General features: G+C 44.0%; 3 protein-coding genes across 9 annotated transcripts in view; 1 reads left to right on the top strand and 2 right to left on the bottom strand.

Annotated features, from left to right (window-relative positions):
• Positions 1-2,055: 2,055 nt before the first annotated feature.
• map3k12 (mitogen-activated protein kinase kinase kinase 12) lies at positions 2,056-13,241 on the bottom strand. Its single transcript, XM_084366950.1, has 14 exons — positions 12,999-13,241; positions 11,234-11,757; positions 8,439-8,622; positions 8,157-8,348; positions 7,907-8,065; positions 7,524-7,682; positions 7,249-7,357; positions 6,105-6,214; positions 5,789-5,905; positions 5,541-5,675; positions 4,702-5,425; positions 4,540-4,607; positions 4,134-4,431; positions 2,056-3,019 (listed from the first exon to the last, which is right to left on the bottom strand). The coding sequence occupies exons 2-14, from the start codon at positions 11,694-11,696 to the stop codon at positions 2,864-2,866; spliced, it is 2,874 nt and encodes a 957-aa protein (XP_084223076.1). The 5' UTR covers positions 11,697-11,757; positions 12,999-13,241; the 3' UTR covers positions 2,056-2,863.
• Positions 13,242-14,843: 1,602 nt separating this feature from the next.
• On the top strand, positions 14,844-21,209 carry aaas (achalasia, adrenocortical insufficiency, alacrimia). Of its 4 annotated transcripts, none has more exons than XM_084365915.1 (17): positions 14,844-14,902; positions 15,225-15,360; positions 15,560-15,687; positions 16,745-16,800; positions 16,895-16,986; positions 17,079-17,125; positions 17,694-17,792; positions 18,178-18,321; positions 18,605-18,725; positions 18,828-18,952; positions 19,262-19,322; positions 19,423-19,513; positions 19,697-19,793; positions 19,941-20,008; positions 20,124-20,205; positions 20,300-20,384; positions 20,965-21,209. In XM_084365915.1, exons 2-17 carry the CDS (start codon positions 15,250-15,252, stop codon positions 21,118-21,120), a joined length of 1,563 nt encoding a protein of 520 aa, XP_084222041.1. In that variant the 5' UTR covers positions 14,844-14,902; positions 15,225-15,249; the 3' UTR covers positions 21,121-21,209. The 4 variants fall into 4 exon arrangements, with proteins under 4 accessions (XP_084222041.1, XP_084222042.1, XP_084222039.1 ...); XM_084365916.1 differs by having other exon boundaries at positions 14,875-14,989; positions 19,700-19,793; XM_084365913.1 differs by having other exon boundaries at positions 14,875-14,989.
• A 312-nt stretch (positions 21,210-21,521) lies between these two features.
• Positions 21,522-24,489, bottom strand: part of LOC311265343 (uncharacterized protein) — a 31,389-nt gene continuing 28,421 nt past the window's right edge. For all 4 annotated transcript variants that reach the window (XM_084366902.1, XM_084366904.1, XM_084366901.1 and 1 more), the window contains 4 exons: positions 24,155-24,443; positions 23,804-23,991; positions 23,470-23,712; positions 21,522-23,373 (listed from right to left, as the gene is read on the bottom strand). In XM_084366902.1, coding sequence (XP_084223028.1) covers positions 23,227-23,373; positions 23,470-23,712; positions 23,804-23,991; positions 24,155-24,443 — 867 coding nt within the window. In that variant the 3' untranslated portion in view covers positions 21,522-23,226. The remainder of the gene's footprint in view (positions 23,374-23,469; positions 23,713-23,803; positions 23,992-24,154; positions 24,444-24,489) is intronic.

The raw sequence follows: 24,489 nt of genomic DNA, 5'->3' as shown, positions 1-24,489 counted from the left end.
TGACATCATACTACGTCACGTACGTAAGAATCAATTCAGCGAAGCCTCTCTTGTTAGTGGTGCTGGCTCAGGCTTAAAGAGACAGGAGCTAAAACAGCGTTTCAGACAGAAGGGGAATAAACAGCTGTAGCACTGGACAGTATGAGAAAGCTGATGTGCTATTCAAGCATTAGAGCATGTAAACCCAATCTAGTAGTAACCCTAAACAAAATTATGAACCTGAAAAAGAGCATAATATGTCTCCTTATCTCTTTGGAGGGTCTATTTTAAATGATGTACAGCTGTGAAAGGGCAAAGTTAAGAAATGACACCGGCACAGTTTGGACATGCTTAAAGTCATTGAAAATAAACATTTATTTCTAGTTTTGCTGTCTTGTGACGCAGCTGACGTGGCCTGTCTTTAAACAAACATCACACTTTTTTTCTTTTTTTTTAACCAATACATTATTTATTGTTGATCATAGTATTTTGCTTTCGATATAATTCCTATGTTACAGGTACAATGTGCAATGCTGTATAAAAACAAAACATTTCTATTCAAACCCAAAGGATACTTACTGTTCTACTAGTAACCACCACAGAGAAGTGCTCTATTCCTTATCTGGCTACTTCTGCAGTTATCTTAAAGGGTAAAAGGAACAGTTGAGGTTTTTTTCTTTTTTTTTTTTTAAGAAGCTTATCAACATCGTGAACTTTAGGAGTCCGTTTGGTTCATTACTTTACGTGGAACTCGATCGATTTCACAGGCCGTGGGGAGCACTACTGCATATGCAGGAACAGTTGCATAAAGCGTTATTTTGTTTTTGCACAGCTAAACTGCCTCAAGTTATGTCATTTGAGTCAGCGTCAGTTGGGGCTAAAGAGTACAAATTTAAAAATGAAAACATATTGGAGTGTGAGGTTAAAGAGGTTAAGAAGCTACCAGACCTCTATAGCTCCTCCTCATATCTGCCGGGCTAGCGGCTTGAGGCTACATTAGCTGCTACTAGCATAACACACCCCAATTTTGACACAACTGTCATTGGAGACGTTGCATTGTGGGAAATGTAGGTGGCAGGTTTTGTAAGAACAAAGAAAGGAGAATGGAAAAAAGAAGACAATATTCTCACAGTGGCTATTTTCCTCTGACGCTACGCTCCGGTTGGGAAGCTCAATTGTTGTAGCGGACTGCTGCGTTCCAGGTTGCAGGTCGTATTTATGACGGGAATCTTACGAATCATTATCAGTTCACCATTTCCTGATTGATCAGCAACTTAAAAGACAATGGATAATGAACATCTGGAAGGCCAGCTGGCCTTATTTCAAGGTAAAGCAGCTAGCAGCTAATTAATTAATTATTAGCATACAGCCTCTTCCTAGCTTTGAATTTGCTCCATGACACATTAGGAATGGTGTCAATTAATTCAAAAATATCGACACACATCTTGGACACATTTATCTAAGCCTGAAAGTGAAACGCACTGGATGTGCTCTAACGGTAATGTTAGCTCGGAAGTGGTTGATTGCTAACGTTGCTAACGGGGCAGCAAATATGTTGTTTTACCTTGAAATACGGTCCAGTGTCCCTCCAGATTTTCAATATTCATGATCTTTTCAGTTATTGATCAATCAGGAAGCTGTCAAATGTGAAGATGTGATAATAATTTGTAAGATTCCCTATGAAAACAGCAGCATAACATTATTTCAGCACTTGAGCTTCCCATCCTGAGGAAAATGGCTGCCGTGTGAATATGGTCCAAGCTGCATTTCTGCCTCTGGCCTGTTAAACCTTTTTTAAAATGCCCATCGTAACCCTGACAATATTGTAGGAGTGCAAACTTTTACTAAAGCATCCCATCAGTGTTCGTTGATGAGATGGATTTCCTTCATTTGCATGGCTAGTACATGTCAGAGATTATTTCCACGAACACACACTACCTTTAAAATGCACAACCGACAAATCAAAGACATTCGAAAGGCCAACAAATTGCATTTGGATGAACTCAAAGGTCTCCCAACCTATTACACATTTGATAAGCTCAATAAAAAACCTCAATAATGTCTCATGTGTATTTGAAACTCAGTAGTAGGGTTAAAAAAAATAATATATTACCTACTGAGAATCCTAATTATGCATCATGATCGATGTCTTGGTGAGATTTTCATTCCATTTAGACTTTTTTTTTTATTTCTTGAGTGCTGACATTTATTAACAAAAAAATAAAATAAAATAACTGAAGTAATACTTTCAGGATTAAAAAAGTGTAAACTTTCACAAAATATAAAACTGACACATTCGAACCATAAATTATAAACATGTAATCATGCATTTGTTCACAGGGCTGCATACCGTTTAGTCTTACATTTTTATCTTACAAATAAAATAAAGTTAGATATTTCTCATGTGGTATGTAATGGATATTTACATTATTATTCATTAATATTTGATGCATTAGTGTGTGGAGTATCATGGAGGATGCTCCCAGAGTGAGGATTAGAGTGTTTAAAGGACAACGAGTGTGGTATCTTGTGCGTGCGTGTGCATCTGTGGAAGGGTTTTTGCTGAACTGGAGCAGTGGCTAAGGTTACCTTGGTAACTATCTTGCCTAAAAAAAAAACCCTACTAAACTTAAATGACATTTATCTGATGTCACAAGCTGCCAAAATATCTGATGTCAGGTTATGACAAATGCCCTATGTCATCTGATGTAGGTTTGCCAGCCAACAAACTTATGAGACACCATAAGTCAACTTGTCATAGTCTGAGTGGTGTAGTAGGTGTGATCCCTCATGACAACAGTAATGTACTGCACTGACAGATTGGTGTACGCCTGTGATGGTTGTTCACTGTAGGGTAACTGGAGGTCTATTAGTGTCCAGTGATCTATGGAGGTCCTGTATGAGGCGCCTGTGGTGACCCCTGGTAGGGCTGAGACGGCGACACCCATGCTCCAGCACTGGGAGGACGGCTGGGCTCTCCACTACCTGACTGATCCAGCTCAGCACTGTCGCAGTCGGAGTCATCACACAGGGCCCGACTCTGTGGAGAGAGAGAGGAAAACAATGTCGAACGTGACCTACAGCAGACATTAAGTGTTTTTGGCAAAGGTGGAACAAGGCTCAGTACAAATACACCCCTTGTCCCGACCACTTAGCCCTATCCCTTCCATTTTGCATGGTCACGTCCCGAGGTAGGGAGTCCTGAGTCTTGTTAGGATAGAGGAGTAGGGTGAAGTGTTCGGGTTACATGGCACTCCAAACTGAGCTTTTTCAGGCACACTTCAAACTAAGGGTTACAAGGACCTTCGCTTCCACGTATCATAGTCTTTTTTCTTTATAACAAGCATAAAACAATCTGGTTTTACTACTGGTTTGCAGATGTCTTAGTGGTTAAGTAGCTAGCTATCTAACGTTACATTGTTTTTGCTGATTTGAGCATGACAGTCCCGTAATGAAGTAGTACTCTTTTTTTATTTGATGGCTTGATTGATAGTGTAAAGTTGTGAACAAATTGCAAGTGTCCAGCTTTTCTTTCTCCATCAGATAAATGATAAATAGCATTGTGATAATACCAAGATTGCAAGAGCAACGTAAGAGAAATCACCACAGCTGAAGTCGCATCTGTTTATATAAACGCCATTAATGACAACCGATGACGTATGAGGGTCTTGAAGGGTTGGGGAAGATTTCAACCACAATGTCAGACTACAGCACCAGCATCTCAGATCAAAACAAATGGGCATGTGACGTCAGCCACACCTCCCCTCTAACCAGAAACCGCTGTGATATCGCTCTCCTCATGACACCAGACTCCATTGCAAAAAACAGCAATTTTAGCGGAGGCAGATGTGAAAATATTCTGGCTGTTTCTTACCGCTGTACATTAGGAACGTTTTCAGCTTTGTAAGGAGCTGCCGATTGCCAAGTGACCTTTAATCGGACCTTTTCATCAGATAAATGTAATGGAGTACATGTAGTGGATAAAGTAACATAAAATATATTCAATGATACTCAAGTAAAGTACAAGTACCTTAATATTCAGTTACAATTCTTCAATATACTTTCCAGCTCTGGTTCTTGGAGTAAGTTCTGTTACATGAGTCTAAGACACTGACACAAACTGACACATGCAATCCTCTGTGGAGATGCTTTACCTCATTTGGATTCTGCCCGGCGTCCAGCTGAGCTTTGGCCTGGCCCAGGCCTCCGTCTTTCTCCGACAGGCCATCAGAAGCCTGCGCAGGGTCAGTGTTGTCCGCCGGGATCTCCGACCCCTGAGAGAGGAGGTCGTCGCTGCGGTCGTCCAACCTGTCGTCCGTGTTGGTGCTGACCACGTCCGGGGTGCCGCTGTGAGAGTGATCGGTGGTGTGGCCCTCCTCGCCATCCGACACCGACAGGTTCTCTGAGCTGAAGGTAGACACCGACTGGCACTTGGTGATGCTGGTCGGACGTCTGGAGAGATTAAAAAAAGAAACAACAATCATTTTATCTTCTCTGATAAAAGAGAGGGAAGATGGCTTGAGGTAATTTTCCAACGACGAAGGACAGCAAGTTACTCACCGTCTCCGTGGCAACTCAACCTCACTGTCAACTTCACCCTCCTCCTCCTCTGATGACACCCCACGCCTCTGTAGTCAGAAACAGGGAAAATGTACAAGTGAAAATGATCAAAGTATCACCAGAGGGACCGTGACGTGAATGAGCAGATATCTGACTGTGTACCTGTTTGCGTGTGATGGCAGCCCGGTACAGGATGGCTGAAGGAGTGAGGTGCTGACTCCCAATCCCCCCTGATGCCCCCCGGGGCAACCTCACAGCACCAGCTCCCTCCTCTTTATCCTCCCCATCAAGAGGCAGACGTGGAGATCCCAGAGAACCCCGCCCCGCTGCCGCCCCCCTCCCACACGGTGAGTCTGGGCTGCTGGAGAACGGGAACGATGCAGCATCCTCGCTTGGCGTGTCGCTGCGTGGAGGAGTTTCTGTGAGATCATCGAGACCAGCCGCCCCCCCCTCCGAACCCCCTAACCCTGCAGAGGCACTGAGGCTTCCCCCTCTCTCCAGGCCGCCCACGGAGGCCTCCCCTTTTCCCTGGCCCTCTGCCTCCAGCGTGGTGCAGATGAGGTCAGGGCTGGAGGAGGATAGCTGCCTCTGCTGCTGCTCATGGCTGAGGCCTCGCAGGGCTGCGGAGGGCTCCAGCAGCTGCTTGGAGGTGTTAGTGGTAGAACTGTTAGCCTGGGCAGTTGAGTCCCTGTTAGGGGAGGACTGATTCGCCTTGAGTCCAGCCAGGTCCCCACTACTGCCCTTACCGGGCTTGCGATGGCGGGTCTTTACCCTCCGAGACCGGCTGGGGGAAGTGGAGCTTCTGTTGGGGCAGGCTGGGATAGTGACTTGCATCACGGAGGAGTCCATTTTGGGAATGATTACCTCAGACTTGAGGATGTCTGGCCTGAAGGAGTAGGAGGGATTAGTCAACAACTGCAATCCACAAGCCTAATGAATATTCATTTATCCACTTTGGCATCAATCTTTTATGAAATAACGACTGAAATGAGATCTCATACCTCTTTCCTGAGGGCAGTTTCTGTGGGACATTTCTCTTCTTGATGAGTTTGTCCATGGAGTTGGAGGAGCTGCTCTGTCTGGAGCTGTGGTGCTTAAACAAGCCCGGATACTTCTTATCCAGAGACTGCTCTCTCCTGGGAGGAAATACCACATGACATCAATGTGCGCGTGCACTGTGGCTTATTAATTTGTAATGAATGTTAGCATTTTGCAAACACAGACCCCGCGTTCATGGATTTATTTGTACCTCTGCAACTCTTTCTCTTTGAGCTCCAGCTGCAGCATGACAGCGCTGAGCTCCATGTAAAGGTTGTTAGCCCTCTCCAGTTTCCTCTCATAGTGCTCGCGAATGTCCAAAGCATGCCTAAGAAAAAAAGAGGCTGCTGATGTCATTGTGCATCCGCATGAGAGATTTCCAAATCCTCCACAAAAGACGTGCACTCACGGCATTTATTTCACGAAACAGGGGCGGACAAAGGAACGACATTGAGAAATGACACAGTGTGAAAGTGGCCTCATCCATGTAGGCTACCATTGTACCATCATCAGTTGGTTGGACTGACCTGAGCTCCTCTCTGCGTCGATTGATCAACTCCTCGTCGAGCCGGTGGAGACAAGTACCCTCAGATTTAATCTTCTCAAAGTGCTGTTTCACCTCTTCTCGCCATTCAGCCTGATGAGAGCACATTTCTGTTAACGAGTACTGTCTAGCCAGAGCTAACTTTAAAAACAGGTCTCTTTTGAATGGCAGTTCGTGTTTGATTATTGTGCAAGCACGTGTTTATTTGTGTATGATTGTATATTTTGATAAATCTACAGATCTTCCATATTCAGACTCAGACACCTGGTGTTAAAAAGGGATCTGTGTCTGGATACGTTATCTGGATGAAAAACGATCTTGCCTTTGCGTTTATACCTGGTATTTTTAACCTAATCTCGTTATCCTCACCAAGATCAGATATCTGTCCTCTGTGAGGAATTTGAGGCGGCTGCAAATCAGCCCCAGACTCCCTTAAAAAATCCCAGAGTTTTGTGGGTTGTTGAGTTACGGGAAACTTTATAAACTTCATGAAAGATGACTGCGACAAATTCTTCATTATTTGTTCCCTCTTGTAAATTCAGCTTCAGTTATTCCTTTTTGCGTATAAAAATATTGTCAGACTGTCCTGGTTTGTTGCAGAACAGGCGTGTAGGCTATTCTGTGACTAGATAAAGTATGTGCTTTGGTAACAGCAGATCAGCTGCACAGATGAGTTGCGCACAGTTATTTCTTACTGTGTATCATTCATTTTCCAACCGCATCGCTTTCATTTTTCACTTGTTTCTGTTAAATAACACAACTTCTGGCACTTTATGGCACAGAAAAGACATTTGATAAGTAACTAGAGCCGTGTTTCTTTCAGTTCTCTTGCTTGGTCACACTCTACTCAATTTGAACAACAACAACCTTTGTTTTACTTCGCTAAAAACAAATATGTGTATCGATGTTATGATGCATACAGATGCTAGCACGTTGGACGGATTGCATTTATCTGAACATGATGAAGTCAGACTACCTCCAGATGTGGTCATGCAGATCCGATCACATTCCCTCACGACGCATTCACGCCTCGCATTAACATGCATTTTTCATTATCTGGATAACGTGTCTGGATATTGATCACATTTTAATACCAGGTGTAAATGGGGCCAGAGAGGCGACCATACCTGAGACTTGAAGTACGTCTCTTGTGGAGTGGACAGCACATCAGCTGATGCGATATCCAGATGAAGAAGGATCTGACGGAAAGAGGGCCTGTTCCTGGGCTTACAGTTCCTGCAAAACCAAGATGGGAAAGACAGCTGTGTACATTTACGACGGCTGTAAAATCAATGAAATCCTTAAACCACAGCTTCCCAGTGCGCTGCTTCTACTCCTCTAATCTGCTCCTTCTCTGCTTCTCTTTCCTCATTTTGGCTGTCCATTTCCTGGCATCACTCACCAGCACTGTCTGAGGAGGATCTTGAAGCCATCAGGGCAGCTCTCAGGTACGGGCAGCTGAAGGCTGTTGTTTCCCACACCCCAGATGATGGCAGATGAGTCCACGTCTTTATAAGGGATCTCTCCGGTTAGCATCTCCCACAACACCACTCCAAATGACCTTAAAGTTAAGTGGAGTTTTATTCATTCAAGAAGTCTCATTGAGGTCAAGATTGCTTAAACGTAAGAGGCCAAGGAAAAGCTTTACATAACAACGAGACGGCTCAGACACACAGAGAAGTCATCGCACACACAAAATATCAGCAAGTACATCCTTGGATCTCTCAGAGAATAAAACATGCCAGACATGTCAGTGGAAGATGGGTCGATGTTTGTCAGGCTTACCAGATGTCCACCTTTTCTGACACTGGCTCATTCCGAATTACTTCAGGAGCCATCCAGGCTACGGTGCCGGCGAACGACATCTTGGTGCTCTTGTCGCTGAGCTCCTTTGAGGTACCGAAGTCAGAGATCTTTACCAGGTCGTCGTGTGTGATCAGCATGCTGCACACGTGAGATGAAACATGGAAATAATCAGGAATAAGGTCATAAATATTTCAGATCTCTTGTTAGCTGAAATTCTCATCGAGCTTACTTGGGGGACTTGAGGTCCCGATGGATGATTTTGTGGAGGTGGAGGTAGTTCATGCCACCTGCAATGCCCATGGACCAGTCAACCAGGAGGGAGGGGGTGATTTTGCGGCCCGCCCTCAGCACCTCGTACAGTTGGCCTTGGGCGCAGTATTCCATCAAGATACAGTAACAAGGAGCCTGGGTGCACACGCCCCTGGAAGGAAACACAGCATTCAGATATTCAAAGTGTGATTTATGCAGTTAAATGATAAGAGACCCTATAGGATATCAGGAATTCTCTCACTTGAAAGTGATGATGTTGGGGTGCTTGAGTTTGCGGAGGTGTTTGATCTCGGTCTCTTTGATGTCCCGCACTTTCTTTACCGCCACGTCTTCTCCGTGGAACTTGCCGAGGAAGACAGCGCCCTGCGCCCCGCTGCCCACCCACTGCAGGTCCGAGATTTCCTCAAAAGGAACCTCCCAGGACTCTAAATGAAGACCAACAAGCCAAAAGAAACAACGTCTGTGAGTAAATGTGGGATTATCAAGTGTAAAAAGAATCAACATGAGCATGGACTCTGCACTCTTTGAGTAATTACTTAAATAATATCCATCACACATTGCAAAGCCTCCAAATGCCAGAATGTGCTCTTGCCGGTTTGGAAAAGGAGGAGTCAGGAGGTGCGCTGAGCAAATGCTCGCTCCATGCTACACGTCAGAATGGACTGGCAGGACACAATTACATCATAGAAAGTGCCTGCCATGTTCAAATAAATGCCATATTGACAGCTTATCCAGCTGACCAGAGATAAGAGAAACATTGAGGGGAAAACAACAAGCCACTCATAGTCTAATCTGTCATCTGTCATACTGACTCTGCTTAAATGACTGTGAGAGCACGGTCACTAAAGAGTCACGAGATGGGCAGAGGGAAAGATACAGGCAGATCAATTCTTCATGAGGTCCACTGAAGTGTCCAGATCTCTGGAGTGCTGCTGCAGCAGAGGAGGATGCACACGATGCTACCAGCTGTGAGAACTGGCCTTTAAACACAGTCGAGCTGCCAGCAGGACATGGTGGCGTGGTAGTTTTCTGCTACTTTGCACTTCAGTTCTTTCAAGGGAAGATATTTATCTGACAGCTGTGGTTATACTTACTTTTGAGATTAAGAAATCAGTAAGCTTATAAAATACAATGCATTGTTAAAGAATAGACCCCTGGTCCCCTATGGGAGGATAAAAGATTTTATCACAGATCCCCATAAAAACACTCGAGATAAGTTCATCATGGTGAATTTCTCTCTAATTTTAGAATAATCATAAACCGGGATTATCGTTAATATCCTCAAATGAGTGACTTGGAAAAGCTACTAGTACAGTCTTATATGGCTTACCTGATTTATTTTGAATTGCTACAAGTCCATCACCATGACTTAAAGCTTGTGTTGCCCCTTGTATCCCTCACAAAAAAGGTTATGTAGGATTTTTGGAAATAATGTAAATGATGTCAATAAGGTAAAGAGATTCCAGCATGTTTTAGTGCTATTTTAAGATTTTTAGGCATAGTTTGATGGTTATCTGGATGATTTCCTCATCTTCAATTATTTTGGCCAGGATAATCACGACATGAAAATTACATATGGTCCCACTTCGATCCCCGAGCGTTTGTTGTGACCCTTTAAGAATATGTGTGTAGCTGTGGCCTCTTGTCACATTGCCGATACTTTTGAGTTGTTGGCAGTTCCCCTCGAAACTTCTCAGATGCTTCAATTAAGATAACAGTTTGAGGACTTAGGATGGCAAATTATCCAGAACTTAACAAAACAAAAAAGCAAAGATAAATACTCATTTGTGGAGCAGATTTTTCTCTCTTCTTTACTCCAGTAATCTCTCAACCACTCACATTTATCTTGCGACCCTTTCAGGGGGGCCTAACCCTCCGTTTGAACAAAACTGCCTAAGTTAATATAAAGTAGTAGTAGCTGCATGTTTTTGCTCTCAGCGAGTCGACACTTGCACCTCTGTAGTGCCAACATAGCCCCGCCTCCTCAGGAAGTCAATTCACTTAGCTGCTGTTGCTCATAACACACAGTCAAAAGCCTTGTTATATTTATCTTGTAATAAAAATAAAAATGTAATGCCCTCAATGTTATGGTACTGAACATGGTGTTGAATATAAATATTTCTAAAGGTGTTGTATCCTTGTTAGAAATTCCAGTATGGTGACAACAGTTATATAAAGTAGATGAAGTCTGTCTACCTCTGCCAGCCACTTATGCACTGATGCATCACTAACTATTTCATAATGTGCAGGAGCTGCACCATATGGTAAAACAAAACAACCCATAATGCAATTATTTTGACAGAGTCACGATTAGTGGGAATTATTATTTTTGCATCACACTTTTCATTTTCACTGAATAAACTATAAAATCACGATGATGTGACATTTGTTGGGGTCTGTACCATTTGTACTTCGTTATGATGCTGTTTTATCGAACATTTAACCTTTACAAAATATTGCACCTTCTTACGATTTGGATATTGCGCTTGGCCATATTGGTCATATCGATTATATTTTGATTAATTGTGCAGCTCTATGATGAACTGTATAATCATACGTCTGTCCCAGGTGCAATCTTTCTGCAGAACTTTTGAGTCTTTGAGTAAATTTTGATAGTAATACTGCTGAACTTTATACCTGTGATGGAGTAAATTTAGATTGTTGTATTGACAGTTTTGCTTAAATAAAGGAAGTGACTGGAGGCAAGAGTTCATGCATAAAGCTCAGATATTCATTACCGCATACTAAATCTGGTGAGCTTGAATTGTGTTTTAGCAGCTATGGGTGGTTTAACCTTTAGACTGATACAGGACTATAGAGTTTGATAATGGATTAGGCTTGCCTGACTTAAAGGAGAGTGTTGGGCCTTGACTGAGGTATACGCTCTACTGACTGCCATTCTAGTTTTCTTTGGTGTCACTCCACAGTTCAGAGGTCACCACAATAATTTCATGTACTGAATGAATAAATGTCAGGCTTTCTCTTCTCCCACATCACAGCAGAAGCAGTGAAACACTGACTGTAATCTTCACATACCTTCGTGGCTGTGTTTGTGTTCAGTGGAGTAGGCCTTTCCGATCATGGTCCAGACCGGCTTTAGGCAGCCAAACAGTCCCTCCAAAAAACCTCCACTTCCTGATTGTAGCCGAATGTTGTCCGACTGGCTCCGAACAGCGCCAGCCTCCGGACTGTGCCCGGCCTCGGCCCCGCCGCCACACTGGCAGGCCTCATGTTCATGTAGTTTTAGCACGCTGTTGTCAAAGTGGGCTGAGGGTCCATCACTGGGTGTGGGGCTGCTGCCGCCCGGCGCCACCTGTCCGCCCGTGTCGATGGACAGCACGTTACGGAGGACACACTGTGTGGGGGTCAGGTCCGTCTCGGGGGTGCAGGCAGGGGTGTCTCCATCGAGTCTTCGATAGGGGGGCTCTGAGATGGGGGTGCTGAAGCCTGACAGGGAGGGGGAAGGGGCACGGGGCTCATGGATACAGGTCCCACTCATCAGGGGTTTCCCCAACACGGCAGGTCAGGGTGGATGGTGGATGGGAAGATGAGAAGTAAGCCTGGAGGAGGAGATTCATGATAGTGAATGCATGTCAGTGTGGCCATAACTCATCTGGGTGTTAATAAGCAAACAGTAAGGAGTGACTTCAGCACTGGACAGCTCCATTTGCACCGAGGAGCTGTCCAGTGCTGAACGACTGCTACCTTCATCTTCTCACAAATCAGCAGAGTTCCCACTTAACTTTTCTTTTACTACAACACACCAAAACAACGGAGTCTGCTGTGAGTTTGGCATCCAGCCAGTCCACCAGTTTAACCACTCAGTCCCTCCATTTCTACGACAGAGATCCTGTCTGAATCATGCAGTGAAGCCTCATGAATGGGAGAACCAAAGCCTGCCCAGTGGAGCCATCACCAAGAGCGGAGATGGGCTTTATGAATGAATCGACCAGGGGAGGTTTGTGCAGTCCGCAGCCCTGACTGTCACCTGCTCTCTCTCACTGTCCCGATGCACATCAGTGTCCGGCGGCATCACAGCACAGCTCCCTCAGCAGCTCCCATATGTGTGCATCGTCGTGCGTCAAGTGACGAGCATTGTGTGCAAGTGGACAATATGACGAATTGCATAACCTCGACGTGTGGATGTGTACGTATACGTCCGTGCGTGCGTGAGAGAGAGAGAGAGAGAGAGAGAGGGAGAGGGAGCACATGTATCCAGACCACATCTCCTCCACCAGCTCCATTTCTCGCTCTGCACCACTGCATGAGAGGAGCCACGGTGGAGTGAGCGAAATGAGAGCGTGAAAAAAAAAGAGAGAGAGAAAAAAGAAAAACGCGATAAACAACCACAACCACCACCACCACCACCACAGGGGCCTGTGCGAGGGAGCCGTGCACACACGCACACAAACGCAGGGAGATCAATCTTTAAATAACCGAGGATGCGATGATGACACTCAGCAGCATCACAGCCGACGTGCGTGAATTGCGAGCCCGATGCCTACTATGCTCCATGCCAAGTGAAAGTGCCGCAGCGTCCGCACATTCACTCAACGCTGGCATAGACACACACACATATCTCGTGATGTGGGGCTCTCTGGCTGCACAAATATGATTTTTTTTTTTTTTTCCTCCAGCGCTCATCGACGGCGATTCGTTTCTTGGCAGCATCAGTCGCTTGGTGCAGTGTGAGCGGCGTGAACGCTCCCGCACCGAGCGACGGTCATCATACCTACCCGTCCCGTGCCACCTGATTTCTAATTCAATCAGCATTAAACCGGATAGTGTGACATTCCCATACCTTTCTGCCCGGTTGATGTCGCGTTGTCAAGTGAAGGGGTGGGCTCGGCTTTCTATTTTGTCGCTGGTAGCGAGCGGATCGTTGTTTTTCTCGGGTCCGGGCTTGTCTCTTGTGTTTCCCAGTCCCCTGTATCCACAAGTTTCGCGTTACTGGGATGGATCCCAGCGGGCAAATTGTGTTATCAATAACCGGGGACCCATGCAACGTGAGGCGCGCTGGGTTTATTGGGGGAGGGAGCTGTCTCCTTCCCAGTGCTGAATTGACGTCACGGAAATGCGAGTTGCGCCGCGAGGGGGCGCTGCACCCTCCCTCCGCAAACACACACACACACACACACACACACACACCAATTTGTCATCATCACAGCCATCATTTCCAGTCCTAAAATGAGTCCTTTCATTCACTGATTTCTATGTTTGAGCTTCAAGCAGCCAGCACCCACATCTGCTGCTGCTGCTGATGTGTCCTCGAGCAAGACACACTGACTCCACGCCAGCTCCAGGGATGCTGCTGTGCAACTGACCATGCACTTTGCAGTTCATAGTGAGCAGGAAAAGACAGCAGCTTTATCTTTATTATAATCACGGTTCAGATGCTTGCAGTTGTTATAATGTGCAGGGCCGGATTACATGGATAGATGGCACAGGGCAGACTGTGTTTTGGGCCCCTCTACATGCACATTTTGATATTTGGTACACAAAATAAACTTAGACAGGCAATGGACAAGTTTTCTGCTTCAGCTTATCATTACAAAGTAAATGTTGATTGCACAATGTGATGGATATAGAATAATGAAACTATGGGTGTTTACATTGGATTCCTATAAACCTCGCTGTCACTGTACGATTTGTCTGCAACCGGGCACACGTGGAAAGAACGGTTAACTGTAACTCTCTTTGCTATGCTGAGTTCTTGGGTTGGATGATTATGAAAAACTTGAGCTGTGCTTGAGGAAGTGTAGCAGATTTTCTTTGTCATGCACGGGAGAGATGGCAGAATGTTTGTTTAAGACAGAGCTGCAAAATAATTTGTAATCACTCATTCAGATTTTGATATTTAAAATGAGAAACTTAAATTTACAGATGCGTTTCTCCTGACTTTCCATGGGGTGAAATCACTTAAATACTTTTTACCAGAGCCATTTCCTACCATATGCCCCCAAAGCCAGCCTCCATTAAGAAATAAAACTGTGATGTGAATGGGCTTCAGAACTGACAACAGGTGTGTAAGAATAATAAAGGTAGCCTGTATGGGAGGGGGGAGTGTGTGCTGTCTACTATCAGACTATCACCCTACAGTGGCTGGGGGATAGCTGGTTAGCTAGCCCCCAGCAATAGATATCTCTGCAACACAATACAGAGACATCTTTGACATATCGAAACTGTTATTTCTTCATATACTGTTGATAATTTTAGCACATTTTTTGAATGCCTTAAACAAGAATTCTCACCTGTAGCACATTTAAAGTAACTTAAATGAATAAATAAATATAGAAACCCTTGAATAAAGTATATTTTTAAAATATGTTTCCATTAAATGTTTACAAACATCTGATTTAAGGTAGTTGATGTTCTATTCCCCTCTTGTCTGCGCCCCCTAGTGGCAAGGAGGCCCAGATAACGTGTCAGTAACATGATAATGAACGGTAAACATGGAGTAAATGAAACACAGTGAAAATTCCTGTGTAGACTGTGTTTGTAAAATTTAAATTCGTGTATTTCAGGAATATCAACTCCAACAGCAAACAGTAGGTACTGGTTTGGCTCAGTGTGGTGTGTGTAGTGTCGCCCAGTGTCCTGCAGAGGGCAGCACATCGGCTCTGTCCCGGTTTGTGCTGTGAAACTGAACCTCGCTCTGTTTGCTCCTCTGGCTTGCCGTAGTCCACACGGCGGGATTGACTTAAAGTAAGGAACTGAAAGTGTCACAACAACGTAACGTACTTTAATTTGTTGTTCGGAAGCACATCGCTCGATAACTGACAACACTACAAGGTAATACGAACGACATGTTAAACGCGGAGTAGCTGTTGCTGATAAAACCAGGCCGACTTCAAAGTTGTTTGCTAAAGCCAGCTAACTAGCTAACTCTAACCGTTAGCTAACCAGCTGATTGTCCACTGTCCTCCACGTGTGTAGAGCTACAGTCAGCTGTTCAGGTGTAAACATGACAATCGCCGCTGCTGTATTTACCTGACTGACCCATGGTGTGTTGTTTTTTCGAGGCCAGTGTGAGGGTTTTCTCCGTGTTGAAGATGTGCTCTCTGGCGCTGTTCCCCCCTCCGCTGCCCCTCGGACAGACCACTCTGTGCGAGTCCAACAACGAGCTGCTGTCAAGAACCGGCACCGAGGACCAGCTGAAACAGGTCTGAGTCAAAGCTGCTGTGGTGACCATACAGCATGTTCATTTGGATATATGTTAGCTAATAATCTGTCTGAAAACTACATAAAAATGCGTGTGCTCAGTTGTTTACGAGACGTGATTGTGGGCTGTGATTCAGAATCGCACCATGAGCTGGACCTAGTAAAGGTTAAAATCAGTACATGGTTGTGTGTTTTCTGCAGGAGTCCAGTCCTCTGAGTTTGTATTTCCCCCGAGAGTCTCTGAAGCTCCACAGTCGCACAGAAAGCAGCAGCAAGGCAGCCTTCCTGGACCACTCTGAGACACTGTGGATGAGGAGTGCAGCAGCATGGTAGGTCACACATGTTAACAATCTATTCACGTCCACATAAAAGACATCAGGGCACAAATATTGGAGGTGCAGTAGGGTATATTCACAAGATCATGGACCAGTGGCATGGATCTTCACAATAAAAAGCAAACAGCTTTCCTCAGGGGAAAAAGTAGCAGCATCCCCGCCATATATGATGGCTATTGATGATAGCAGAGAAGCACAGTAGTTTGCAAGTCCCTCAGCCTTCTTGTTGGGCATCCCAAGTTGTTAAAACCCAATTATAAACATGTGATTACGTCCTAGGCTGCCAAGTTCAGAACAAGTAACACACCTGTAACAAAGCTCTGGTACTGAGGAGGACACATACATAGGAATGGGAGGCTGATTGATTCAAATTTATGATCGTTCTTGGAGGATGTAGTTGTGGTGCTATTAGACTTTCCTGCATTACACAATGTGTCTGTTGTTGAGAAAACCCTCATATAGGTAGAATTTATTGGAGGACTGTTGTCGAAGACTGCATTAGATTTAGCTAGGTGCACCTAATGAACTAGCAACTAAGGATAATACCACTTTGACATCTTGTCTATGATAACAATACTTATGGTATTGTAACCTGAAAGGATTTCTTAAAGGTTGAAATCTATTTTCTTAAGAATTGTGATCAAGAAATCTACTGAGTTGGACATTTCACAGAGGAAAAAATAAACTTGTCCATGCTCTCTGGTGAACAAACGATGTTTGAACATATCTGTGGCATTTCTGTTTCTACTTATGTGTCGAAGATTAGTCGATCAAAAGAAAATGAGTTACCGACTATTTTGAATCGATTAATTGTATAAGTCAATTTTCAAGAAAAATGCATTAAACATTTGCTGTTTCCAGCTTCATAAATGTAAGGATTTGATGCTTTTCTTGTCATTTATGATAGTGATTGAAGAGTCTTTAGGTTTTGGACTATCTTGGACATAAAAGTGATTTGATCAGATCAATCCATAATGAAAACAGTGGTTTAAGCTTGGTTAAAGCTTTATCTATCGCAGACATTTATGCAACTTTTCTCTTTCCATTTCAGGCGGGATGGTGGTCTCACAGGACTACTCAATGAAATAACCAACTCACACACAGAGGGTAAGTGAGACGCCACAATCTCGTGTTCAGCTTTAACACACAATGACTTGATCCACTTGTAAGTGTCTGTACATCTTATCTTGTGCTCCTGCAGTGCCCAAATGGCTGTCGATGAGTTCTGGTTGTATCCTGGCATTGCTCCAAAAGGTTTCCTCCTTTCACGGCTCCCTGTTCCCTCATCTCACAGTAAGTAGTGTCTGCTGATTAAATAGACGTAATAACCAGAGTTTTGTTGTTGCGTTGAAATGCTTATTATCGATTTGTCTTTTGTTCCATAGTTGAGCAGTGAGGACATGATTGCAGAGTTTTCACAGGTTCTGAACTGGTGAGTGCCGACTGTGTAAAGTGCAGTTTATTATAGCAGATATTTATTGTAAAGAAACTGGTGGAAAGCTGTCATGTTGATGAAGGGCTTTGAATTTTAATATAACTGTTTAATATAAAGTAATCTTTTTTACCAATTAACAGAAAATGTATTTGCAACAGCTTTGACTCTTAATTCATTTTTAATTTGTTTGCAAACAAAAATGCAAAAATAATGACATTTCCCGGTCCTCATATATGAGGATCTGCTGCTTTTTCTTGACTTGCATGAATGTTGATTGAATGTTTTTATGATTTGAACAGTTGGTTGGAAAAAAAAGATATTTCATGACATAATGATGAATATTTTCACTGTTGTCTGATGTTTATAGACCAAACGATTAAAGTAATTGTCAGTTTAATGAACCATGAAAACAATCGTTAGTTGAAGTGTTTCATAAGTGACTGCAAAATTATGGGATATTTGATTACAATTGCAGTGATTTTAAGCAGTGGCTTGTTTTTGTCTGAAAATTGTTCCTTTAATAGTGAGGGACCATTTTCTGCTTCAATCCCTCTTGCTTCATCAGGTCTGACTGCGTGGTGCGAGCCTTTGCTTGGCATCCTCATACAGATAAATTTGCCGTCGCCCTGCTGGACGACTCCATTAAGATCTACAACCCCAAAAGGTGAATAAGACAGCTCAGGGAATACAAGTCTTGACTGCTTACCCTTCCTTAAAGAGATGATTGCTGATCAAAGCTTTAGAGTGCAAGATAACAACATTAACATGAAACATTAATACAACAGGATTAGTCCAAAACAGCAGAGTTGTTGTCCACTGTGTGTTTATCTGTTCACGTTCCATGATAACAGAGTCAGACAGAGATTCATTGCTAGTCTGTAGACACACTCTGATGCAACAATGAAGCTCTGCTCTCAATCACAACAAAGCTGAATGTCTCAAGGACAGGCTACAAACATGACTGCATGTCTGCCTCGTACAGCCCCGTTGTCTGTCACTCAGTGACAGTGTTGTCACGGCTCAGTCTCCTTTTGTTCTCTGTCTCTCAGCGCCACGACTCCCACACTGAAGCATCGTTTACAGAGGAGCGTTGCAGCTGTGCAGTGGAAACCGCTGTGTGCATCTGCCCTCGCTGTCGCTTGTCAAAACTGTTTACTGGTCTGGCATGTGGACCCCTGCTCACTGTCAACCCGGTACGTAAACCCCAAAATCCTTTAATTCAGTGATTCATTACAATGAAAAAAACATCTGCCACAAGTAGGCTTATAAAATATATGTGGAGAGTGTGGATCCCTGACGAGGTGTCGCCAAACCTCCTCTCCACCATGGTGACCTGGAAGACGACAGTGCACAGAAGATAATCACTATCCATTACATGTACATCCATTCTGTGTACTTAAAAGATCAAAATTTAACTTGACCACTACAGAAACTCTGATACTCCGTTCTTTTTTTCCTTCCGCTCCACCCATCCAGGCCTTCGTCTGGCTGTGCTCAAGTTTTGTCTCATCCTGGTCACTCTCCCGTCACTTCCATCGCCTGGTCTCCAAGTGGATCTCTCCTCGTGTCGGCCTCACCCATGGACACGGCAATGATGGTACGAGGCAGCCGCTTCATCTTTTAAGAAGTGATTCACAAAGTGACTGAAATTCTTACTGAGGTCCTGTGGTCATGAGCTGTTTGTCGACGCATCTTTCAGGTTTGGGATGTAGCTTCAGAAAGCTGTGTGCCGCTTCAGCGTGTCGGAGGAGGCGGGGTCACCTTCCTGTCCTGGTCCCCTAGCGGGAGCCACGTCCTGGCTTCTACACCGTCTGCCCTGTTCAGGTAAGAGATTGAATGTTTCACAAGGCTTTTCTAATCTGCCTTCTTTCCTTTTACAGCTACAATAGCACATTTCAAGTGAAAGATATGTAAAGCCTCTAGTGAATGTGTGAAATTCCTCTCCTGATTAGTGTGTGGGGTCGAGACGATGGCCAATTTCTGTATTATAATCGAGGCCCGCTCATCTTTCATGAATATTTAATGAACATGTAAAGGATTAGTGACATAGTCGGAGTTTAGCAGGTGTTAAGAGATAATGAATGGACAGGAAGTGGAGTTTTCACAGATGGATAATCAAGTTTATTCCTTCAGAGTTTGGGAGACCAGGATGTGGACGTGTGAGCGTTGGCCAAGTGTGAAAGGGCGCTGCCAGGTGAAAACTTATCACCACGTTTCAGAGTTATCATTCAATTAAAAAAGAAGTCCTTTTCTAAATCATGTATTTATTGTATAATTATGTGTGTTTTGTTTAGTCTGGCTGTTGGAGTCCAGACGGGAGTCGACTTCTCTTCTCCGTGCAGGGAGAGATGGTCATCTATGCTCTGACCTTCACTGATACACCAGGTTACTCTCAGTCTTCAAATAACCCAATATTTATACACAATGTTCAGCCGCGTTCATAATTCATTTGTAGCTTGAATTGTTGGATGAAAAGTGTGAAAAGTATTCAGAAAGTTTTAAAACTTGTGTTACTTAGGGTAGCATTTTGTAAAACAAGTTGGCCTGTGTGATGTCGTTGTCATTCAGCAGGCGTGCCTACGAGCACATCACAGGGGCCACAGGCAGCAGCAGTGGTGGCCGACCTATCAGAGACAACCTTTAACACACCAGATGGAAACATCGTGTAAGAGCTCTAAATTAATTCACTCATTAGCTAAACAAACATAAATTTGAATATGTGTTCCAGCATTTGAGCACAGGCAGTATTCAGTGCTGCTTGACTTCCTGTCTGCATGTTACACAACTCACCACTGTCTCATCTGTCTGCCAGTGTCGGTGGAGAGATCCAGTCTTTAGCCTGGGACCCGACAGGAGAAAGGCTTGCAGTGCTTCTCAAAGGTCTTTCTCACTTTTCTTCTGTTCACCCCGATGAGCCCTATCAGTATTAGATTTGTGTTATTTTTTATTAATAACACATTTTAATAACTCATCTCCGTCTCTTCTGTTCTCTCAGGTGATCCACACACAGCTGATCGGCCTGCAATCATCGCCGTGTTCAAGACAAGAACCAGCCCTATTTTTGAGCTTTTGCCATGGTTTGTACTTCTGTGTGTGGTTGCATCTCCTCGTGCAGTAGTGCTGCATATCTTCTCTGCACGTACTGAATATTTCTTGTGTTTCTCTGTTTAGTGGTTTTGTTCAAGGGGAGCGCGGTGCAGAGCCGAGAATGATGCAGTTCCACCCAAGTTTCCAGCACGGGGCTCTGCTCACTGTGGTCAGTACCACCCAAGAAATTATCTGTTTTGTCTCTCATATTATGTTTAAGTTAATAATATGATGGTTCTGCAGGTCTTTAAAGGTATTTTAAAAGTATTGAATTCAGCCAAAAAGCCTTAGAAGGAATTAAAAGGCCTCAAATTATTTTACAAAATATTTTCTCTTGCCTTCCGTAGTCAATAGTTTTAGTTTTTAAATGGTTTCGTATTTGATTGCGGGCTGGCGGGAGGTGTACACTAATAAACTACAACTATGATTGTTTTGACAGAAGATTATCTTCACAGGGTAAAACTACAATAACTAGGAAGCTCATCATCACATGATAGGTGTTGATTTTTTCAGAAAACTTCGATGAACTTCAATTAATTAATCATTTTTAAATGGTCAATCAATCCATCCATTTTCCTCGACTTGTCCAGGTCAAAATCATATTAATATATTATCAGAAATTATATGTTTTACACTGCTGGGAAGTACTGATATAAATGCGATATGATTAAAACATAAGGTGCCATTTCACCCTTATTGGTTATTCATCATACTTTCCCACCTCCACATCAACATTTCTGTGTTCACAGTGTTGGTCCAGTGGAAGAATCACCCACGTGCCTTTCTACTTCCTGAGTGCCGGCGTCCCTCACTGTGGTTTCAGTAGCAGACTGTCACTGCCGCCTACTCAGGCCGCTCCTGCAGACTTTGCCAATCAGTCGCTCTTCACAGAGCTCATGTCTTGACCGACCCTCATTCACAATCACACACTCACAAGTCTTTGTAATCATGGATTGTTAAAAAATGTTAATAAATGTATTGAAAGATCTTCTAACATTTGGTTGTTCTCTGATTTGTAGACTTTATTCTGAGGTAATGATGAAATGTGGAATTTGTGCTCCAGAAGTCAAACTTTCTTTTATTTAATCTTAATTTCATCAGGGAGGGTTCACTAAAAGCTATTTTTGGGATTTTCTTTGCATTTCTTAAATGTAACTATGTAGTTGTTGTTTGGATCACTAATGCACATTTTATTTTAAATAAGATTAAGGAAACTTTTATTACTCAGGACAGACTGGAGAGGAAGCTGGCCACAGACAAATACTGTGTTGCGGCTGCTCAGATGCATCATTACTCTACAAAATACTTGATTCCAGTCAACAAAATGTTCTTTATTTATGCTTATTAGTTCAAACAAACAGGAGCCAACTACGCCCAGCCCCACCCTGACACCGCAGAACGAATACAGTACTTTTGTTCCTTTTGTTATGAGATTCTCTCATATCAAAATACACACTTGCATCACAGTCTTAAGCTTTCACGCACTCACACATACACACAGTCTATGCACTCACAGTCAAGAGTAACTGACCTCATGAAAGACAAGATTAACAAAAAAAACATTTAAACACACATGAAGGGTTCTGTTGAAAGAAGAAATACGTCCCCACGCCATTTCTGTTTTTATTCAAAACTCAATTAAAAATCAGCTTCATTCTTAATTCGGTTTTCCTTTTATTTTCCAATTTACATCAATTAGAAGTGTAACAAAATAAAAACAAAAAATGATCATAATAAAATTAATTCAAAAAATGTACACGCCCTCACACACACAAAGACATCCCACCCTGGTTGTTTTTTAGCGACCACCCTCGGAGTCCTGCCTTCAGCTGTGGGCGTCTGGACTCCAGAGGAGGCCTCCAAGTAGCCCCTGTCTCCCCTGTCTTAACCCGACTGCACCCCTCCTTCAGGGTGGAGTGTGAGTGTGTGGTGTGAGGCTAGTGGGAATTAGGGTCGGGGGTTGGCGTTTGGCGGAAACTGAATTACAGAACTCATAGCACCTTCTGAAGAGAGAGCAACCCAAAGCAAAGACGGCCATTCAGCCCCAGATCCATCTGAAAGCTAATTGTTGGTCAGCTCAGATTTAAACTCAACATTTTCACTTTGTTTTTCAGCGTGAGGTAGCTTTAAACAATCTGGATGACTACAATAAAAAAAAGCAAGACAAATTTCCCTCAAAATTCTTCTAAACCAATTGTGTTGGATGAGAACTGGGCCTTCTTTTGATGGGCAGTCAAGGGGTACAGGACACTGAAACATACATTTCAAATGTGACCTCACTTTCCAAAAAGTGTTGGTGTGCATATAGACACATGTACACACATAATGTGGAAATATATATAAAACCATCTGGTTGTTTATAAACACAGACTTTTACAACAATAGAACCGAGGATTTATAATACACAGTAAAGGTTTTTCTGCTCCTGGTCACGATGGAAAGGCCTGGAGTGCCTGGATTTGGTTTTACTTACTGAGAATATTTATTTTTGTCTACACTGATTCAAAATGTGGTGTTTGTGTGTCAGGAGGGAAACAGGGAGGGAGGTGGAGTAGGACTGGGACAGAGGTTGTGCGGCTGTTCTGTAGTGGAAAGGGGGCTTGTCTTACTTACAAAGTGAACCCGCCCAGTCCTACCTCAACTCTGCCCATTCAGGTTAGACAATAAATAAGTGACATCAAGTCATGTTTCTGTTCTCCGTAACTTGTTCGCTTGGTCCCTCTTCCTCCTGGCTCTCATTCTCGTCAACTGTGGGCCATGGGAAACATGACTGGATCTCAGGAAGCGGGTTGACAGAGAATGCTGGTGTGATGTACAGATATTGCCGGTGCCCTTCAGTGCTAACATCCAGGGAGTACAACTTGGAGAGCACTTCGTTGTGAGAGAAAAAGTATCAATTTTCTTTTACAATTTCCAGTCTTCTTTATTGTGGAAGTGTGGTGTGTGTAGTGTTTCATGGTTGAGTTTATTTATTTCCTGTGTTTTTTGGGGGGCCATTGTGATATTCCACTTTACAAGAAGCAGACTGCGCCTACATCCACTCCGAACTCCTGATCCGCTCCTCCGATGTCCATAGGAGCAATGTCCACGACTGGCAGACGGGAGGTTTTCTGTGTTTTGTACTCAAAGACAGTCTTGCCCCACCGGCCTGTGTGTTTCTGTTGGTTGGGAGCAGAGAAACGTGTGAGCAACAAACCATTAAACATAAACCAAACTGCAGAGAGATTATGTTTTCTTCAGCCATCTGCCCTCACCTTGCAGCCATCCTCCAGCACGCTGTATGTGAAGCGACTGTTGCCCTCTGCGCGGATCTCCACATCGTTGGAGCCCTGCAGCAGCAAAGCCTTCTTCAGGTTGCCTGTGGCCTGGTCCATGTAGGCAACGCTGTTCTTGCAGTGGTAAGTGAGGTTCTGGGATGCCTCATTGGACAGAAGCCTCAAGAAGGTCAGCTGGACTGCTGCAGCGTTGGCAGCAGGGCCGTCCTGAGCGTAGCTGAACTGTATGATTGCAGGAGAGGACAGGGTATTGAGGATCGAGTTTATAGACAAAGAAATGATCTGAAATGTTGTTTTGTAAAAGTGCACTCACGTGGAATCCTCCATTCATGGTCTCTCCGAACCAGACGTGCTTGCGGTCCTTGCTCTTGCTGGTCCACCAGTTCTTCTGTGGTACCCTGGCGATGCTTGGGTAGACGCAGGTCTCTCCTGTCTCCATGTTACAGAAGACTTTGATGGCATCGGCTGTGCTGCCAATGTTGGGATCAACCCAGTAGTCACCTGGAGAGATGAGAGAAGTGGGTTGATGAGGAGTGAAGCCTAAAACTCTGGCAAACTTTTTTATTCCAGAAAGAAATTTCTAAAAGAGATCTGCAACAATCAAGTAAGAACACAGTTCAGACAAACACATTGGCGAACATCATTTAGATTTTTCTCAACTTACCGCTCTTCCACTCAGGGTGGCACAGTTTCAGGTCTCTGCAGGTGCGAGCAGGGTTCTTCTGGGAGCCATCGGGGTTGCGCAGGTTCTCAATCTGGTTGTTGAGGGACTTGAGTGTGGAATCAACCTCCACGTCGTGCTGTCTCAGGGAGCTGGAGGCCTCATCAGCTCTCATGTACCTGAGAGGATCGGTGGACTTCTCAGTCTGGCCCAGACCGGCGAAGGCAGACATGTCGATGCCAGGGCCGGGAGGACCGGGAGGACCAGGGGGTCCGGCGTTACCAGGAGGACCCTGAAGGAGGGCAAGAGGAGGAAATGGGTCAATCAAGTGTAGTGAA

The sequence above is a fragment of the Pagrus pagrus genome (genome assembly GCF_965226575.1).
Source record: "Pagrus pagrus genome assembly, chromosome: 11".
NCBI lineage: Eukaryota > Metazoa > Chordata > Actinopteri > Spariformes > Sparidae > Pagrus > Pagrus pagrus.
Note: the sequence above shows the minus strand (reverse complement) of the source record. Positions and strands in the feature narration are given on the sequence as shown.